This window comes from Salarias fasciatus, chromosome 5 (assembly GCF_902148845.1).
Source record: "Salarias fasciatus chromosome 5, fSalaFa1.1, whole genome shotgun sequence".
NCBI classification, from domain to species: domain Eukaryota; kingdom Metazoa; phylum Chordata; class Actinopteri; order Blenniiformes; family Blenniidae; genus Salarias; species Salarias fasciatus.
In genome coordinates, this window is record NC_043749.1 from 15,784,020 (window position 1) to 15,803,486 (window position 19,467).

The following is a 19,467-nucleotide window of genomic DNA, read 5'->3' on the forward strand; positions in this document are numbered from 1 at the left end:
ATAATAGAGACTCAAATGTGAAAATAAATAAATAAATAAATAAAAAAGTGTTTCCCTCCTAGTGGCACACTGGGCTAAGTCTTGACCTTGGGGACGTTAAGAGTCATGACTGCAGAAGGGAACTCATTCAGCGTGAAAAAAATATCTAAAAATCCACGGTGCAAGCTGCAATGACTTGCTGTGAACCATGCAACGGCCGCAGCCAAAAGACTATCATCGATAATGATGAACACTGTACTTTGAAGGACATTTTTACGTCTGAAAAATGGGAACTGGGGCTCCCACTCTGCCTGCAGCCGAGCTCCAGCCAAACATCACATCCTATAGTGCATCGTGTAATCCTCCCCCTCAAGTCAAAGACATCACTGCTCTTATTAGGTCTTCTTGTGCCAGCAGCAATTTGGATTCACCTAAAAAGGCCTGTCTGCTTGTTGATGCACTCAGCTGTCTTCATCCAGGGTAAGTTTAAGCTGTGTTCATCTGCCGTGACATTTGAAACGCCACGACAAGGCTGATAAATATCCCTCCGCCGTGGTTATATGCTAATGCATCTCCAACCCTTTGCCACATCTACATTTGGCATCATTAGCAAGATTAGACCTGGTGCTCTGTCGGCTGATCCCTCCCGTTACTGGAGGATTTAGCCAGCCTACGAATAAGGACAGCCCACTTTTAATCATATCACAAAAGCAAACGAGGATGAGGAGTGTGTGAGCAAACAAGCACAGATTGTCGGTAAACAGATAACAAGATGAACAAGTTGTCCAAAGAGAATAAATAAAACCGAAGGAACTCAAACACTCAAGCCGATGGACAGGAGGGGACAAAGCCGAGTGCGACACTCGGAGGAAAGGAAATATGAGAGAAGATGTGAAGAGAGGAGGACCTCACTGGATGAGGGATGAGCTGAGCCTCTGTCAGGAGGCAAGAAAGAATCTGCCAACCATACTGATGTTCCTGTGCTGGTCTGCTTAAGCTGAAGGCCCAAAAGCAGGAAGGAGGAGACACGATGAGACATCCGAGGCTGAAAACGTCAGGTCAAAGGGAAAACTGGCCTGCGAAGGTAAATAACTCTGTAATAATTGTGCATCGCCTCTCCAAACGTGTGAAACATTTACAGAGATGACAATAAATCCCAGTTACTGCTGTTGTTGAAACAGTGTAATCCTGCATGCAACGCAAGAAAAGCCAAGAAACGGGGATGCTGGCTGGCCTTGGGAGTTTCATTAGAAATGCTGCCCTGGGTGTGTTTGAACCCTCCAACAGCAGAGGAGGAATTAGAAGCTAAGCCAAAAAGACCTTGAATCACAGCCTGTGAAAGAAAGGGAGTGAGGGTGAAAGTAAATCCTTGATCAGTGCAAATGTCTCTGGGGCCGTCCGATTCCCAATGAATTTGGTGGAGGCTTGTTTGAAATTTTTACAGAGAAATGTTTTTTGTTGAGGAATGCCGCTTGAATGGCAGCCAATCAGCCGGATCGCAAAGCGGGTCAAGGCACAAGGGGACGTCATGAAATCAATCGCAATGAACTTTAAGATCCATTCACTCAGTTCTTAATTACAACATTGACTTCTAAATAGGGTGAGGGATGTTAAAGGCCCTTTGTGGAGGAAGTGAGCGATCTGACGTTAGCAGCCTCTGACGTAAAAAGCGCTTAAATTTTGCGTGTGTTGAAATCCAAGCAACATGTGGGAATGTGGAAGGACTCACTCTGATGACTCTACACTATTATGCGAATCGGCCGATTCTTTAATTGTGCTTTTGGCAAAGTGAAAGCTTATTGTTTGGCTGTCTGGCCTGCAACTTAACCGTTGTCGTTCTTTCATTGCAGTTTTCAGCATCGGTACGCCGCTATCTCCTGTGGCAAAGCTTTAAAAATCTGTTGCACATTAGCAGCTTGGCACCAAACAGCGAAAATGACAAGGTAAGTCAAACCGCACAACAGCTTCAGGCTGGGGACAAAACATTTTTAAACACCCAGAATTACCAGTTGGATTACAGATGTGAAACTTAAATAAATACGCATGCGGAAATGTTATATATTAGAGGAACAAAACTGTAAATATGGCTCTTAAACTGGTAGAAAATACAGGATATTTGGCGCTTAAAGCCAGAAGGTCATGTAGCAGGCATAAAGAGAAACGTGACAGCCACAGCTGGGTGAACACAACACAGTGACACTCAATGGGCTCGGGCGCTTTGTTGCTTCAGACATAAAACTTGGATACAAATGAAAAACAAAAGATGCACAAGAAAAGATGTGTGAATGAAATGAAAAGGCAAAATATTGAAGACTGGAGAAAAAAAAAAAATAACACAAAACGCTGCAGAACTGAAGGCCAGACTTGCTTGCGTCCAAAAGTTTTTGAAAACACTCTTCTGAGATCATGAAGGATGGGTTTTGTTGTGAAATACTGCCAACTCCTGAAAAAAAATTTAAAAGGGCTGACATCGCCGTGACAAGGTCGATTACAGTTTATGCATTGATTCTCACCCTGTTTTGTTGATAAGATGTTGCAACCATTAGAACAAGATACTTTGCAGGCAGTGGCGATGTATCCATGGTTATTTCGTGGATTTGCCATTTTTTTAATAGAAAAAAGAAAGAAAAAGAAAAAAGTATATTTTAACTATTGGAGATTTTCAATCTAAACTCTACAAAACAACTATAAATTTAAAAGCACTTCCCATTCAGGACAAACTCATAATAAATAAAATTCACAATGTGCTGAGTTGAGTTTGCTGAATATTAAATTGGCCTTTTGTAGGTGGCCTTTGTGTTGCAATATTTTGTGGTAATGTAGTTCCATTTCCTCTCATTTTTGCAGCGCTTTGCAATCCAAAACTCCCTCTGTACTCTATGTGCACGAAATTACAGCCGGTCGTGTTAGTTCCATCTTTGTAAATAAGCAGCCCGCAGCGTTGCTCAGCTGTGGCAGCGGCCTTGGTTGTCATGGAGGCTAACAACTCTCATTATGATCAAACGCAAAAAGATGACACTACTCCCAGAGAGAAACGGTGCCAAAAGCAAAGAGATCAATTAAGGTCATGGTTTTCACACCAACAGTCCACATGAAAAAAAAAGTTGGTGCCAATGGTTTGAATTAGCAGTTAATCGAGTGAGCTTCTGTAAACAAAGCTGCACATAGACAGACTGCTGGGAGAGGGCCGGGCGACACCGACAACAGCCACGACAAAAGGAGAAACAAAAAAAATTACGACAGAATCAAAACTACTTCATGAAATTGCTACATAGGAAAGCTTAAAATATTTTTTTTTAAATTTCAACAGTGAAGATGTGATTTTTATTAGATCCCTGAGCCGTTTGATTACCTAATTTTTTTTAAATTATTTTTTGTACTGTTTGTCTATTTACTTTTTTAAATTAGCATTTTCGATAACCTTGGTGTTTTATTTAGTACTCTGAGCAAAGCTCATTTATATCATTCATTCATATCATTACTATTAAGATTATGGTAGCGGTAATAGTATTTGCAGCAGGAGCAGTATTAGCTGTAGCTACAGCTGTGTTATGAGAATTGTTGCAATAACAGTAGCTGTAGGATGTAGCAGTAATCAGACGCCTTGATCAGCTTATACACATAATTTTCTTTTAAAATCTGAGGCTTATATCTTCTTGGTATTTGACCAGCAAGTTTATTTTCTCCATTTGCAAACAAAAGGACACAACCCTGTTCATTTCCTAACTATTCATCGTGACTTGGATGGTCTCATTCTCATCCTTGGCTCTATAAAATCCAGGAAACACTGCTCGATTTAACTGAAAAGTGTCCGGCAGTGTGCAGTGTGGCTCAGTAGTGACGTGGGCTGAACATCAGACGCTCCAGATGTTTTTAATGAAACTAATAGTGACCATTTGTAGTGCTGTCACGTAGTTTGTAGTTCAGCTCTGATGCACTGGTGTCCAGAATATGTTGCCGAGATGGAAGGACACACACATATAAGCTCTTTCCACACTGCTGATTTTTGAGCTGCTGCGCTGGAAACGCGGTTACAGGTTGGTTTGTTTAAGAGCCGCTTTTGCCACAAATGTTGCTCAGTTTACGGCAGCTGCCATAAAATAAGACTGTCCGAGTCGGTCGGTTCAATCTGCCGATCAATTGGGAAGCACTGATATCAGGCTCAATCTAATACTGCCCATCTGATCAGGACATCACTGACACATGTGGTTTTAGTAGCAGCACATGCAGATTGGAAGTTGTCGTCACAATAAGAGTTGTCACCGTCACAGCCTGTAGCTGCACTTAGAACACTCACATTAAATTATCCCCGATCAATGAAATTGCATGTGGACGCATCGATCGTACATTACGTCCCAATGTCGTTCAAATAATTATTTGTGGACGAGGGAACTAACCGTTTATAGATTTGCGTGACCACGTGGGATGTTTGCTTTCTGGTTAATTGAGTGAATCAAATATCTGAAAAAAGTAGAGAGCTTCATCACAGTGATACATAAATCCTGCAAATCCAATACTGGCACAATTCCTGATGATTCTTTCCCGTACTGGATAATTGCGGCACTGCCTGCAAACGTCTGATATAACGAGAGGGGAAAATGTATTAAAGCTGCGGTTATCTCAAGCTGCATTGTATCATCACGTTGTTATACTGCAAGCCACTTTTTCATCGTGGTAAGACTTGAAAATATTATTGACTGAAAGTCGTTAACGGGCCAATGAGTTGAAATTTGGAGTTTTGTCATCACTGTGCTATTGTTGTGTCTTAATTGGGCTTGTTGGTCTCGACAAAAGAAATCCCGCAAACCTGTCTTTCCAGTGTTTTTCATGGTTGTTTGGTTCGAGGACTCCATGTTGAACTTGTCGAGCACCAGCTCCTGGTACTCCTCTGAAACCAGGGCTTGTTCGTCTGCAATATCCACAGGTGATTGGTTCTTCGCAGCACATTCTGGGAATAAGGCTGCCCAGCCCCGAGGTCCGTGGCTTCCTGTAGAGACACAAGACAAAAAGATGTAAGACCGATACCCAGATATCACCTGCACTCGGCTCAAACAATTCACAGAGCAGCCAAAAACAAGTGCTCTGCCCTCTAAATCCCACCGCGGCCGGGGGAACACGCTCACAAAATAAATTCATCACCTCAGTACAAGCCGGCTCCAGTCTTAGTTGTCCATAGATGATATAAATATCAACATGAGGCGTACTCCCTCGCAGTCACAGCGACTCAAAGGAAGCCCAAAGCAGGGATGGCATTAACGTGCATCACTGCCTCCTACCATGATTCAAAAACAATGAGAAATACAACAAATAGACTATTCAAGAGAAAATGCTCCACGTAGCCATTCATTTGCAATGGCTGCTGCACACCAACTTTCCCAAGAATCCTCATCCACTGTCTGCTCTTTTAATCCCCTATCCCCTACAGTGGCGCTCCTACAAAGGAATAATCCACAACCGACAGGGGTCCCCTTGATCTCTTCCCGGGTACAATTGGCCAATGCAACAACAAAAGCCGAGGGATCAGGGGAACAAGGAAGCATGCATGGATTTTAACTTTTCTGGGTTAACACAATATTCATGATCCTATTCCCTACAGATATAGGGCAACTTTGCTCCTGGCTCATGAAAAAGATATGAGAAGTTCCCTTTGCGAAAACACCCTGGATCAAGGGTAGCTTTATGTCTCGCTATGTATAAACACCTTGCAGTCAAACACACTGTGCTCAAGTCACTCAAAAAGCCACAACAACTCAGGATTTCCCCCCCCCCACTGAATATTTAATATATTACCACGTTATCCGGAAGACGGCCATTAAAATATGTCAAGCATAAACACAAAAATTGTTTTTGCAGGCTTTCCAAAGAATTAGAATCCTTCAGCCCTACAAGGGCAAAATGTGTCGTAAAATCCTGAAATTCTGAAAATGAAGATAAATTTTCTGCTAAAACCACCTGTAAGATTTCAGGCTTAAGACGTCTGGATCACATGGGAACGCGAGAATGGATTTGAGCTGCATTTCGAACTAATGACGGCATTAGCAAGCAGGATTAGGCCCGTCAGTCATGACTGCGGACTTAAACTGATACGTCTGTCGCAGAACAACCCCAACATCCTATACAGTGAAATAGAGCTCATTATGAGTCACACACTAATACACTAATACGCAAGTGAAAGCTGCAAGTCAATCACAAGAGAGAAAAGATTTATACGAATGAAGAAAATGTTAATCATGTCTAAAGTGTTCAGGCTTTTGTTTTAACTTCTAGAGAAATTTTAATCCACCCAGTATATCTTGCTTTGTATCTATTTGAAGATCATTAAAAAGTAAGAAATGCATGTCTTATTCTGATAGAAATCACTTGAAATGCACAAATCACGATCCAAAGAAGAAAGCTTAATGAGTTAATTTTTTTTTTATCCTAACAATGAAACAGACTCAAATGTAAAAGCCTTGCCGCTACGATATTAAAGGCCCTCTGTTTCAGAGAGTGGAAAAAAAAAAACAAAAGAAAAGAAAAATGGAAAATAGAAACAATAAGGAAGTTAAACAGAAGCAACTCCAGCTGGGGTCATCAACCTTTTTGAGACTTGAGATCTACTTCAAGAGTATGAGGCGATACAAACCGCTATTTATGGCAAACTTTATGAATAATTACAGTGCACGGTTCACCCCAATGATAACCAGAAGTGTCTTTTCGCCTGCTTGCTTTAAGAGGGCTGCCGCAGCAAATCGGTTTAAGCAGGATGACTACGATGTTACAGGAAGGCTTCATTTCAACATTTAACCAGGCGAGCCAGGTGACAACCTGTCCACTGGGCCTTCAAGCATAGAAAATACTAATTCTTTCAAAGATATTTTTTAAGGTAAGATTTTGAATTATTATTGCAGATTGAGCAGATTGAAAAAATAAAAACAAAACATAGGATATGACATATTTTATAAAGTCAATAACCCTCACCATTTCAAGTCGTGTTGTTTGTGCTGGGCGCTATTTTTAGAACATGCCCTGAGCGCTACGCACAAAGTCCCTGCAGGCAACCGAGTGCCCGAAGGCAGCGCAGCGGCTACCTCTGAGGCACAGGCTTCATAACCACACCACAACTAGAACCCAAACCAGGGCCTACAGCACGGCTGTCATGCTGCTTGGCTTTTCTCAAGTCGTTTTGAAGATAAGTATATGAAGCCTGATCTATGAATGCCCCCACCAGTAAACGTCTCCCATCTTGTAACAAATGACTCATTTTAAATCTGGGCTGTACAATATACTCCAATTTTCATGCAAATGTGCAACACAATATCACAAAGTACTGATTTAACTGCAATAAGTTATGTTTTCAATTGACTGTGCTTTCATATTATCTGCATTTCAACATAAACGGTACAGGTGATCAAATGGAGCAGTTCTGCACATGATACCTTTGTACTGGGAAATGTGAGTGTCAGTTGAAAATTAGTTGCCAGAGAAAGAGCATTGAGCTCATTAATATCAATGTAGCTGTTCGCATTTACTGTAAATGATGTGATAATCGTTATGCATGTAGGTTGGAGATGGGAGAGACATACAAAACATGCAAGAGCTGCCAGATTAGTTGTTGATTGAACGATGCCGCTATGAAGGACGCCTTTTGTCTTTTCGCAAGGTTCATAAACGCATCCGTTCTTCTGTACACTTGAAATGGAGGATACGTCTGGTGAAATTTAGTTGGGTGTAATCTGTATCTTCAATGCTGTCTAGAAAACCCTTACAATTCTGAAAATCCCTGACGACTTGAGGAAATGTTGCCATTCGTCAGAGTCCCGACCTCGCTGTCCTAACTGACGCCATGTCCTGCTGTAACACGACGTTCTCTTGCTGGTAAATTTATATATTTTAAAACAGTTAAAAGCAGGAAAAACAGCCAAAGCATTCTGCTGCAGACGGCACCAAAATAATTTTGTGTCTAAAATTTCTGCGTCTGAATCCAATCTCAGTCAACCTCATGGCACTCGCGAGACAAACAAAAGCGCGTCACTTTTCATGCCTATCCACACAGAACTAATAATTTCTAGGTCTTTGCCTCGAAATATTTTGCCAGCAAACACTGGAGGCTTGACTGAAATAATGTGTTGGGTTACCCACATATCATCTCCATTGTGGGGGACGCTACTGGGAAAGCAGTTCACTTTTGAGGCAGTTGTTCGGCTGGTTATGACTTACTCCTATCCCATTTGTGTTTGCAGAGAATGTATATTCTCTTTGGCAGGGCAGTCAGAAGCACAATGCCTCCAGCTGCTTTGAACATTTACCATTTCTCTCACCAACAAAGTGTGCTATGTGGGTTACCAGGGAGAAAAAAAATACTGAAAACTATTCTGGTTCTCTAGTGGGCAATTACAAAGCTCATTTTCTTGCTTTTTCCTTCTCGCCTTTAGTGAATTGTGGGGAACTATAAGAACCACTTCAAATATTTCTCAGACATGCGGTATATAAGGTTTCACACAATCTGACAGAATTCAGAATACCTGCGAAGTTACAAAAAGAAAGGTAAGCTTGGAGCTACTGCTTACAGACGTGAAAACAGGGAAATATGTGACTTCATTGCATTATAAGTACATGATATGACACGACAATAACATGTTTCTTTGGTCACTTTAATTCCAAGTGCAACAGAGTGTGAAAACGTGCCATCCTTTGCCAATCTTCCATTTAAAAACACATTACATCCCCATTTACTGGCACAGAGAAAATTTTGCCTTTAAAGAACAGAAAGGGAGGAGCAGCGCTAAAATCAGATAAGTGAGGGTTGCACAGCAGTCAATTAATCTGTCTCAATGCAATCCATCAGAATGACTATAATCTGGATAGTTAAGCCTTTCCCACTGTAGCCCAGGGTCTCTGTGAGGTTGAGGTGAAGAAATCTAAAAATACATGCTTGTTCCGACGACGACGAACGTATGAAACATGGCATACTTAAACCGAGCACACGGCTCGGAGAAAGAGACTCGGTTATTGGATAGCGCGACTCATTTATTTATGACTTACAGTTTACTTCTCAGTAAATGCACGATTAAGTACGGCTTGTATACATGTCTGAGTCCAAAGGCAAAAAATAAATAAATAAATAAATAAAGCTACAGCTCATCAAATATAAGTTCATTCATCACAAAAAGAAACACATGGATGCTTTGGTTCACTGAAACCAACTCATTTGGGGAATAAAAAAAAAAAAAAAACATCGTGAGAGTCATGGACACTAATTATAATAACAAAACCCACGTTTTGACAGTCGCCAAGGACATAAAAAAGATTCACCAGGTATTTTGGAATTAAAACATCGTGCTAGAACAAGAAGGGTTAGGCTCATTATCCATGGGAAAAAGGTGTATAGTTGTTCAGTAGCTGTAAGGGGCAGCCCATCTTCCCACTCTGTTTAGTGTATTTAAAGGCAAATCCAAGCAGGGTCACAATAAAAACTGAAAAAAATAAAATATCCTCGATGCCTATTTCAACCCAAAGATTAGCGATGATTACTTTATTTGGATCTCTGTGTTGGTATGGCTGAATTATACCGCTGCTGTTAGTTGTCATTTATGCTGTAATTGCTAAGCCCTGTAATGATGTGATTGCTTTGGAACAGATTTAATTTGCCAACAATGGGAGTCAGATGTGTGTTTTTATGCCGGTGGAAAACATAAATTCCAGGAAGGACGCATCGAAACAAATAGTATAGACTGATTCATCTGGTCAGCTGTTTACAGTAGGAGGCTCGCGGTTGCAGAAGATGAATGACAAGTGGCTCATTTGTGGATTTTCATTATGCATTTGTGCAAAGAGTGTACAATAGTCATTAGCACAGCCAACACGTAAAAAAAAAAAAAAAAGGGAAAAGAAAAGTGGTACACAGCAATCTGTGCAAAGCATAATGAGAGACGTACAGTTCACACCATATAGATTCCTTCAGATTAGACGCTAATATATTCATAGGCATATTTTTTGCTTTTCAATATTCATAGCTGACAGAGTACCTCACCAGTGACGCTAAGATTTAGCCTCTTGGATCACATTCAGCCTCATCTTATGAATTTTTACCTAAGATTTTCAGTGTTTTCACACTCTGATGCATTTTGATCAATGGGAAGACAGGTTTGATGATTTAAAAAGGAAAAAAAGAAAAAAAAAATCCTCACACCCGCATCAGGCTTTCACAGAAATGCAGTTGTATTTCCATTAGGTTATTCACAGCCCATGTTAGAAGACGGATGGGTGAGGTTGTAGCACAGGGGTTTTTTTTTTTTTTATTATTCATTCTGTTAATCCAACCTGCTCCACGCTCACCTCTGTGTGACGTGACACCGCTCTCCGCTATCTACTTCTTTTAAGTAAAACAGGCACATGTTTCTCTCAATCTGGCACTTTCAGTTCCAGGCGTCATCCCATTAACCTTGGGATAAACAGCCGTGCCTGCGCTACCATGGTAATGCTGACAGAATGGCGATTGCCTTGTCATTTCCGTTTTGTCCCTCGCAGTGAAACTGTGCGTGCCGCACGCCGGCTGGCAAACCTCCCAGAATTGGCACAGTAGCACTTGCAAAAATCTACCATGATGAGTCCATATGTATGAGGGGCACAGACAACAGATCCTGGGCGGCAGACAGCAGGCACGGCGTCGGTGCAGGGAGAGGTCACACCGGCTGTATAGAGGGAGGAGCGGTAACCGCGATCAGAGCCGCGCGCCTGTCGTACAATGCCTTCAGAGAGCGCAGTAGCATCGGATAACATTTTGAACAACATCCCCGCTGTCGATTTCAATAAGCGGGTAACACTGGAGACGCACACGCCGCGGCACTGGGGAGTATTAAATGTCGAGGTTAGACGAACGATGAGCTCAAGGCTGCTACAATGTCGAAACGGACGACCTGTGCGGCAACGTGCGCAAGAACAGGCCACGGCGTTCGAGTGTTCACTTCATCCAGATTAAAAAGTTGCTTTCAGAGAAAAATCAACACTCCAGAGAAAGTGGCATAAAACAGATTCCTTGATTGAACCTGCACCAGTCCGAGTGCAGCGAAATGCAGTTTTCATCTCCAGTGTAATCAGTAATAAGCTGAGTAAAAACACACAAGTTAGAAACTGTTGGTTTCTGGAAAAAGTTCAAACCAACAGCAATAATTATATTGGGACATGTCTGGCAGCATACGTAAAAAAACAGCATGTATAAACCTAAAGTTATTAGGACAAACTGATATCTGCAAAATGCTCTAATGCAATAACTTCCAAACTTTAGTACAAAGTGACTTCATGTACCATTTGCATTATAATCTAATTAAATAGTTTACACTGACATGTCATACTTTTAAAATGATCTCATTAAATGATGCTGTAACTTGAGCCAGACGCTAAAGGGTCTTTAAACACAAATTCATCTGTGATAGAAATTGTGAACAGCTGTAAAATTTAAAAGGTCCCCTTTTCTTTTCGGTGTTGACGATTCAGTAATTAAAAGGTAGAACAAGTGAAATATTAAGTAAACATCATTAGGCTATTCTAACAAGTGTTTTTCACCTATTGATTTTAAGAAAGAACTTTCAGTTTCAGTACAGTGGTGTAGCAGATCGGATTCTGCTACAGAGTGAGAATGTTCCCGGTTTAAGTCCGGGTTGAGCCTGGAAGCCATTCTGTATGGATTATGCATGTTTTCTCTTTTTGCATGGATTTTTTCTCCAGATCCTCTGTACTCCTCTCACAGTTAAAAAACACATTTGAGGCCAACTGGTGATTCTGAGTCTCTGTGATGATCCAGCACTCCGTCCAGGGCGCACCCTCCCTTCACCCATCACACATTGATCAGATGATATTCGAAGGGAATTTTCAGTCATAAGAATATCTAATTTTAAACCAGAAGAGGTCAACTGGTTGAACAAAAGTGAATCTTTTTGAAACTAACTTGAAAACCTCTTCAACATATGCGCCACTGAACAATTTACATTTGAAAGAATGACGCACCATTTGGCGAGTCGGTATGCAGTTGTCCTTGGGAGAAAAAAAAATGCGCCAATTAGTGCTAAGACTACTAAGAGCATAGACAAGACCAACATGAATATCATTATTTCTGCAGGTATACAGTAATTATACTAAATACAAGGAGAATACTGAGACGCTTCAGTCTGGAATAAAGTGATGAACAGACTAAATGGACCAAAGATGCCCTTACAGAGATCCACTGCCAGCATACATTTCCTCATCTGCCTCTCATAAATGAAAGAAATGTAACTCGAGCGCCGTGCTTCAAAAATACGACGAGCGTTTTCATCACTGAGAGACTTCAGATTCATGCATCAGTTCAAAATGTTATAGGTTTCTGTGCACACGGTATAGGGCCTTCCATTCCCTCTATATACGGAGACATTTTCAAGGCTTATATACTTTAAATAAACCCCAGCGTGGCGACTCCGAGGCACTAGTCTGTCGCCACGTGAGCATATTACAGCCCTATCTGCAGCAAAGTGCGACGCTGGAGTTCCTTCACACAAAACACACAGACACACTTTATCCCCTCCTCCCACTGTCTGTGTCATGCAGATCTCTTTACATGCTTCCCGGCAGCTCGCTGACCTAATGGCTTGGATGTGACGAAGGAGAGGGAGAAAGCTCAGAGCGCCGCTGAATCAACTGAGCGAAAGGAGAGAGAGCGAGAGAGAGAGAGAGAGAGAGAGAGAAGAAGAAGATCAAGTTTAGTGAACGACGTTGGTTTGTGAATGTTTAACAATAAAGATACGGACTCCCACGGCACTGAGCATAAGCAAAGCAGGAGCCATCTACAATTTACTGCCATTGCTGGGATTCACTGCTGCTTTGCAGGCGAGCGCAGTGCAACGCTTTTCTCTCCGCCGTGTGGGAATCTGGTCGTCATTTCCAGACATTCAGAATGAGGTCTTTTGAAAAGAAAAAGCAGCAGAGGGAAGAAGAAGAAGAGAGAGAGAGAGGGAAAAAAAAGAAGACTATGTACTCCTGAATGTAAAGAAGCCTGAATATATTTGTAATTGTGTGCGACTGCGTGTTACAACAATCAAAGTGAGGAAACTCGTCCTGACAAAACTGGGGCAGCCAATTTTGGTTCCTGACTGTTCGTGAGTCTCAATGGGGTCATGCTGCCAAAACTACATAACGCTACACCAGAGTAAAATGTGTGTTTAAAAAACAGTTCAGCTGAGGAGACTGTCCTTTATTTCATGCCGATAACGTACAGTTCAACAAGTGAGATATAACGAATTAAAAAAAGGCTCCTCTGAGCCACTGATGTCTTACCGAGACATATAGAGGAAACTTTCAGGTAGCGGAAAGCGCTGTTTATGAAAGAGAATCATCATTTGCAACAATTAGATTCATATCTCTCGCGTGTGTGATTCTGTGTTCGTCAGAAACTGTACTTTCAAAGGAGTTTTCTTGTCAGATTCCTTTACTGGCCCATCTACATAAGACGACTCAATTATCAGTGAACCGTGAAGGTAAAAACTCTAATGCCCTCGGTGGGCGTCAGTCGGCTTCAAAGAGGAGTGAGGGAATGTGCGATACAGAACAGTGAATAATTTCAACCCAGGAATTATGAAACGAGAAAATAATTGAAGAGTCTGCTTCCGAGCTTTTAAAAACCTTTTCTTCCTCGGCGCTGACCGAGCATCCACTCCTCTGAGCGAGATAGGGAGGAATGGGCTGTCGACGTATCAGTACAGTTTGTGAGAGGGGGGGGGGGGGGGGGGGGGGGGGGGGGGGGGGGGCACGGTGGTGGCACTGGGGGGGGGCCCAATGTGGGAGTACATAGAGGGCGATGCATGACTGACTCTTCACTTACACTTCACCAAATTAAATGTGCATTTATCTGACCTTGTCAGCCCCGTGATGAGGAAAGAGGTGAAGGCAGGCTAAAGTACACCAAATATAACGTCTTTATTCACACTGCCCGGGCGACGCGGGCGCAACAGCTAGAGTGACAGAGCCTGGGAAAGTTCATACGAGCCACAGTGTTTTGCTCTGCCGGGAGGAGTGAGTGAGTGGAAAATTCACCCCCAACAAGTAGGAGAGCTGCGTTTCTCTGCAGCATTTTAAAATAAATGCCTCCTCCAACACATTTGATTTTTTTTCCCCAAAAGATTACCAGCAGTGTAATTCTGACTTTTTATAATGACAAAAAAAAAAAAAAAAGAAGTGCTCATGCATGACTGATACACTTGTCTGAATGTAACTGGGGCGATTTTTCAATTTATTTAATATTGGTGGTTGTTCTCAACCTTGACACTCCAACCTGCCATCAGCTCTGTGCAAGGAAGAGCAAATATGGTTTTCTTAGTGATGTGCACATCAATATTGACACCCCCCCGCCCCAGGTTGGGAACTACATTACAGCACCATTACAGCATGGAAGTGGTGTGTGGAAACACAACGCTTAACAAAGCTTGTGACCAAAAAACAGATTTTATCTGGGTTTAGAAAGGCTTGTGCTTTTAAGGATTTGGCTCTTTATTTGATGCACCGTGTTATTGAGTGGAGTAACATGCAGTTTATCACTGTAATCAAGTTTTATGCGTCTACATGAAAAAGAACAAGAAATGCTCCAAATGCTTTTATAGATTCTTCTAAATAAATTCCAATAAACATGAAATACCTTAAAGAAGCATTACTTAGGTGGTTTGCCCAAAAAATAGGCAGTTTCACAAAGAAGGTGAATTTGTACATCAATGCAGTGAAACCTGAATATTTTCCTTTCATGAGCCAGTGTGAAAAACTGCAATATATATCAGCATCACACAAAACCATTTCCACTTCTGCCACCTCATTCCAAACAACTCCATCCACACATTATTGAATCAGCTCTAGTTTCAGCGTGCACATTAGTTTATTACTAAGATACGACTTTAGTCGTCTCGCCTTGACCTGTGGTCGCACCACACTGACTACACAAGCAAATCACAACCGTTCAGTATGGAGTGAAGGAATAATGCAATTGTAAAGCGACTGAGCGTGCTGAAGAGAGCGCCATATAAAACCAATGCTTTTTTTTAATTATTATTATCACATGTATGCGAGCTGAACAGCCGAGCTGTTTTTATTTACACATCTAATAGAGAAGCAGACTTGCAAATGAAGCCTTTACACCGTGTTCTCTTTACGATCTCGGAAGCCGCGGCATGTTTGTCAATTCTGTGAGATAAACCCGAATTCTAAAACTGCTGGAATGTAAAATGTAAATAAAAGAAGGGACTGAATAATTCACATTTGTCATGAGTGTATATTTCATAACTGGTACCCATCAAAGAGCTGGTGGAGCATCTCGCAACTGATAAAATGTAGTGGGAGACGGGCCACTCTACCAACTGAGCTGTCTCCGCCAGTTATGATTGAGCTGTTTCCACCTCAAAGCTTGGTGGATTCGATCCTCCATCCCTGTATGAATTATGAACCCCAGATTATGTCCAATGGTATCCAAGCACATTGGCACCATTGATGTGCATGAATGACTTGGGGAAAAATGTTGGTCAGGTCCTGATCTCAGAACTAGTTCTGTAGTGCCCAACTGTCTTTAAACACAGTGGGCAAGTTGATATGCTTTAATACACCTTTGCACATTGACCATCAATACTGAATAAGCCATGGGACACACTGGAGGTGGGTGTTGGGCAGAACCGGCTTGTTTTCAGCGTCTTGCAGCATCTCAACCAACGAGCGTGTTGGGCTGGGTGCTGTAGAGCCCACCTGAACCGTAACCTCAAATAAGTTGCAGTTGACGCCAAAGTAAAGAACGGGTGCAGACGTTCATCTACACATTTTCATTTTAAACTTCTTTAGCTGGTGATACAATCAAAGTTATTATAACCACTGCCAAGTTTAAGTTTCTTATCGCTGGGGTAGGTGAGGACACGGTGACAAAGAACGAAAAAAGAAAAAAAAAACTGAAGCAAGGAAGAAAAAGAGAATCTGTTATATAAAGTATAGTATAAGGGTACTGCTGGCTCTTCATTTCCTCACACTTAGGGTCTCCATGGTCCAGGGCCGTGATTGATGCAATCATATCCGCCCACACTACAGCACAGGAAGGAACCCAACGAGAGAACAAAAGCTGTACATTAAAAGAAAACATGGATAAATACAAACGGTAAGCCGACTATTATAGTGGACACTTGCTAACAAGGACACTTGTTACTAAAAACTAAAATTCCAAAGTGAAAGTTAAAAGAATCTAAAAGAAGATATGCGTCCATGTAAACACTGAACTCTATAATACCTAATTATTTGTAATCACTGGTAAAATAAATGGTTTTGCATATTATGTATATTGCAGCAGTTTTGAAATGAGAATACACAATTTAAAGTCATTAAAAATGCAATTATTAGCGATGATTGCCCTGCAGTCGTAAACATAAATAATACACACTATGTTATACACACTGTACACACATACAATATAAAGGAGAGTCCACATCCTCTCTGGACTGAAGCTACAATAAAATAGAAAATGTGAATCCTACACAATGTTTGTAATAAATACATGCTGCAAGGTTCAACTAGGTCATATGCAAAAAAAAAAAAAAAAAAAACAAATGAACAAACAAACAAAAAAAAACCCAATATGCATTTGAACATTTTCATGTTTAAATATTAAGTTAGTGTATTTTTACCTAAACATGCTGCCATGAGTTTCTAATGAAGGCAAATAAGGGTCTGACAGCACTGTTGTACAACCTGAGGTCATATACTTTGGAAATAAAGTAAAAAAAAAAAAAAGAAGAATCCTGATATGAACTCTGTTCGCCTGTTGACAAGATATTATTTCTGGCTAAAAAACATGAAACTACAGAAGCTGAGCGAACTGTGTCTGGATTCTCTTTTATTCAGTCTGTCCCTGCCGGGTAGCTAACGGTAGCAAGCCAGCTGTCTGCACATATCAGGCTGATGTCTTGTCAACACAAACACTGCAGATGAACTACTGAGCAGACTTTCAGTTTTTGCCCAGTCTGTGCTCAAAGTGATCATTAAGGTCGATGCCAGTACCAGATGCTTCAGCTAAATATCAGTTGATGTGCAGTATGTGGAAATGCATTTATGTATTTAATATGCATCATGTGTTTCAGGTTTTTTTTTTTTTCTTTCCCCGCACCAAGAAAATAAATTCTCAATTGACAGTTTTATGACAGGAGAATGAGTTTATAAATCGGCTAATTATGAGCATTTTCACAGTCCTGTATTTTCATGAAACGCCGCTGAAACTCAACCGGAGGGAGATCAGTACTAAAATGCATTTGACTTTAAGAGGATCGACCCTCCAAACACCTTCCTTATTTGCAGAACAAGGTTATTAAACATTCCCATCTAAAAAAAAAAAAAAATAGAATAAATTCTTGACCCATTGTTGCAGTCTCCCATCCCTCAACAGAACGGCGACAGTATCGGCTGCCTCGGAGTCGCTGCAGACACCAGCTGTGGCAGGTGATTAAAGGTATAGCTGTTGGAGGAGATAGCTGGCAGGGGGTTCAGATAAGATAACTACCCTCACCCTCGGTGTAATCTCGCAGCCAGAGCAACATAAAAAGCAGACAAGATTCAGTGAATCATCAGATCAAATGGATCATCATTAATCTGCTGCAATCTCTACGATCAAAATAAAAGAGCTCGAGAGCCATTTTGAAGTTCTACTTCCTTTTGCTGATGTCGCAGGTCACTGACTGACCCCAAGTTATATAAGTTCAAATTGTTTTTTTATATAACAGGAACTCACTCACTTTGGTGCGGGCCGATGACTGATATGATAAGACGTTTTGTTAACCGATTCTGTCCTTTGGGTCTGAATTATGAGTCAGAGTTCTCGGCATCTGACTGCTTCCTTGAGCGGTGTGTGAAGTGGTACTTCACACAGATATTAATCTACTTTATTAGTTGGGAAATATCTGCATTTATCCGTTTTTCCTTGAAACTACATCCAAAGTTATCACTGTGTGTCTGCGAGACTGAACAAAATGCTTTAGTGGGCTGCTGTTGGCCATAAAGGTTGCAGGCCAAATTCATTTCTTGTACAGTTGCAGGCCTGAAGCACAAAAAAAAAAAAAAAAAAGAAAAAAGAAAAAGCTCTCTGCCACTGCATTAGACACAGAGTGCTTTGGATTTAACTTTCCTCAAAAGCTTTGCTCTCTTCAAAACAGTCTGCTCTTCAAAAATTGGAACAAGCTCTCTTGACTCAACTGAAAAGGATCAGCCAGAGGAGCCATCTCAATAAAAGCGATAAAGCAAACCGGTGTCACGAAAACTATTTTCTTCCTTCTCTCAAGCATTCACGGCAATCTAATGACCAATTAGCAGGAGTGAAGCCAAATGTTTGAAAGTGAGGAGTGTAGGTTAGATGTCTTATCTCCCGAGAAGTGAATAATCACAAACTAAAAAGAGATGGGTCCACAACTAGGAATCATTATCGGCAGAGGCTCTTTCAAAACCTGTTCATGAGCCCAACAAGTTAGCCTGAAGCGAGTGTGAAGGGAGACGGATTGAAATAAATAAATGCAAATGTCGTTGCCAACGATTGGCCCCCACAATAGTTATTGTCCGTTTGTTTTGCCTAGCCATATATAGAGCAACACAGACAATAGAATAAAATCTGACGTCTGTACTTGAGCGAATATAAAGACCTCACTTGTCAAACTGAATGAAAAATGAAGGAGAAAATCCTTTAGTCAAGCAAGTATCTGATTATGTGCTCGTTAAAGCTTCCCACTGGCTGCTGATTGGTCGACTGAATGTGCTGATGGTTTCTGCCACCCAGTCGGTATGGAAAGCTGCAGCTTCACGAGATTCACGAGACCACATTTACTGGAGGGGAAAAAAAAAAAGCTCTCAAACACACCACATCCGGCAGGAAAGTCTCCAAGCTGGCAACGATGTTGACATTTACTGCTGCAACATACTGTCCACCACCTAAGTTTACTGCAAGAAATCATGAAATGACTTTATATACTGTCACAGTAATTACTATAAAGGGCACGAAATTGAAGAAAGGGAAAGTCCAGACGCCATCCAGCTGTATAACTACTTTGTATTCTGCTTCATAGAGTGCCATCATCTTTCTGTGATATGTTAGAGGAACTGACAGTAACCAGTCAGGATGCAATTACCACCGGACTCTGGAAACTCATTTACCTTGAAGCTACCAGCTATTGGCTTACCATTTCCACAGTGAAGACGGCACGTTGTGTGATTGAAGTCAACAATCTGCTCTGGAGACTCTGCCAGTCAAACGGAGGAGCTAATGTTGATTTTATTTGATTCCTTTAAGGAATTTATTGAGTGTTTTCGGAAGAAATAAACTGCGAGCAGGCCTGTGGAAAGCCTGTAACTGTTAGACAAATTAGAATCAGGTTCAAGAGCTGGGAGGCAGGAACCGGACAGGACAGACAACCAGGCCCCGACCTCCGTGAGCATTAAAAATGTTTTTTTTATTTGTATTTGGACACAAAAGTTTGTGAATAC

At 41.3% G+C, this 19,467-nt stretch overlaps 1 protein-coding gene across 1 annotated transcript in view; it reads right to left on the reverse strand.

Annotated features, from left to right (window-relative positions):
• LOC115388224 (receptor-type tyrosine-protein phosphatase gamma-like) overlaps window positions 1-19,467 on the reverse strand; it is a 110,276-nt gene that overhangs the window by 46,446 nt on the left and 44,363 nt on the right. Inside the window, exon 3 of the mRNA XM_030091231.1 lies at window positions 4,787-4,966. Within this exon, the coding sequence (XP_029947091.1) occupies window positions 4,787-4,966 (180 nt within the window). The remainder of the gene's footprint in view (window positions 1-4,786; window positions 4,967-19,467) is intronic.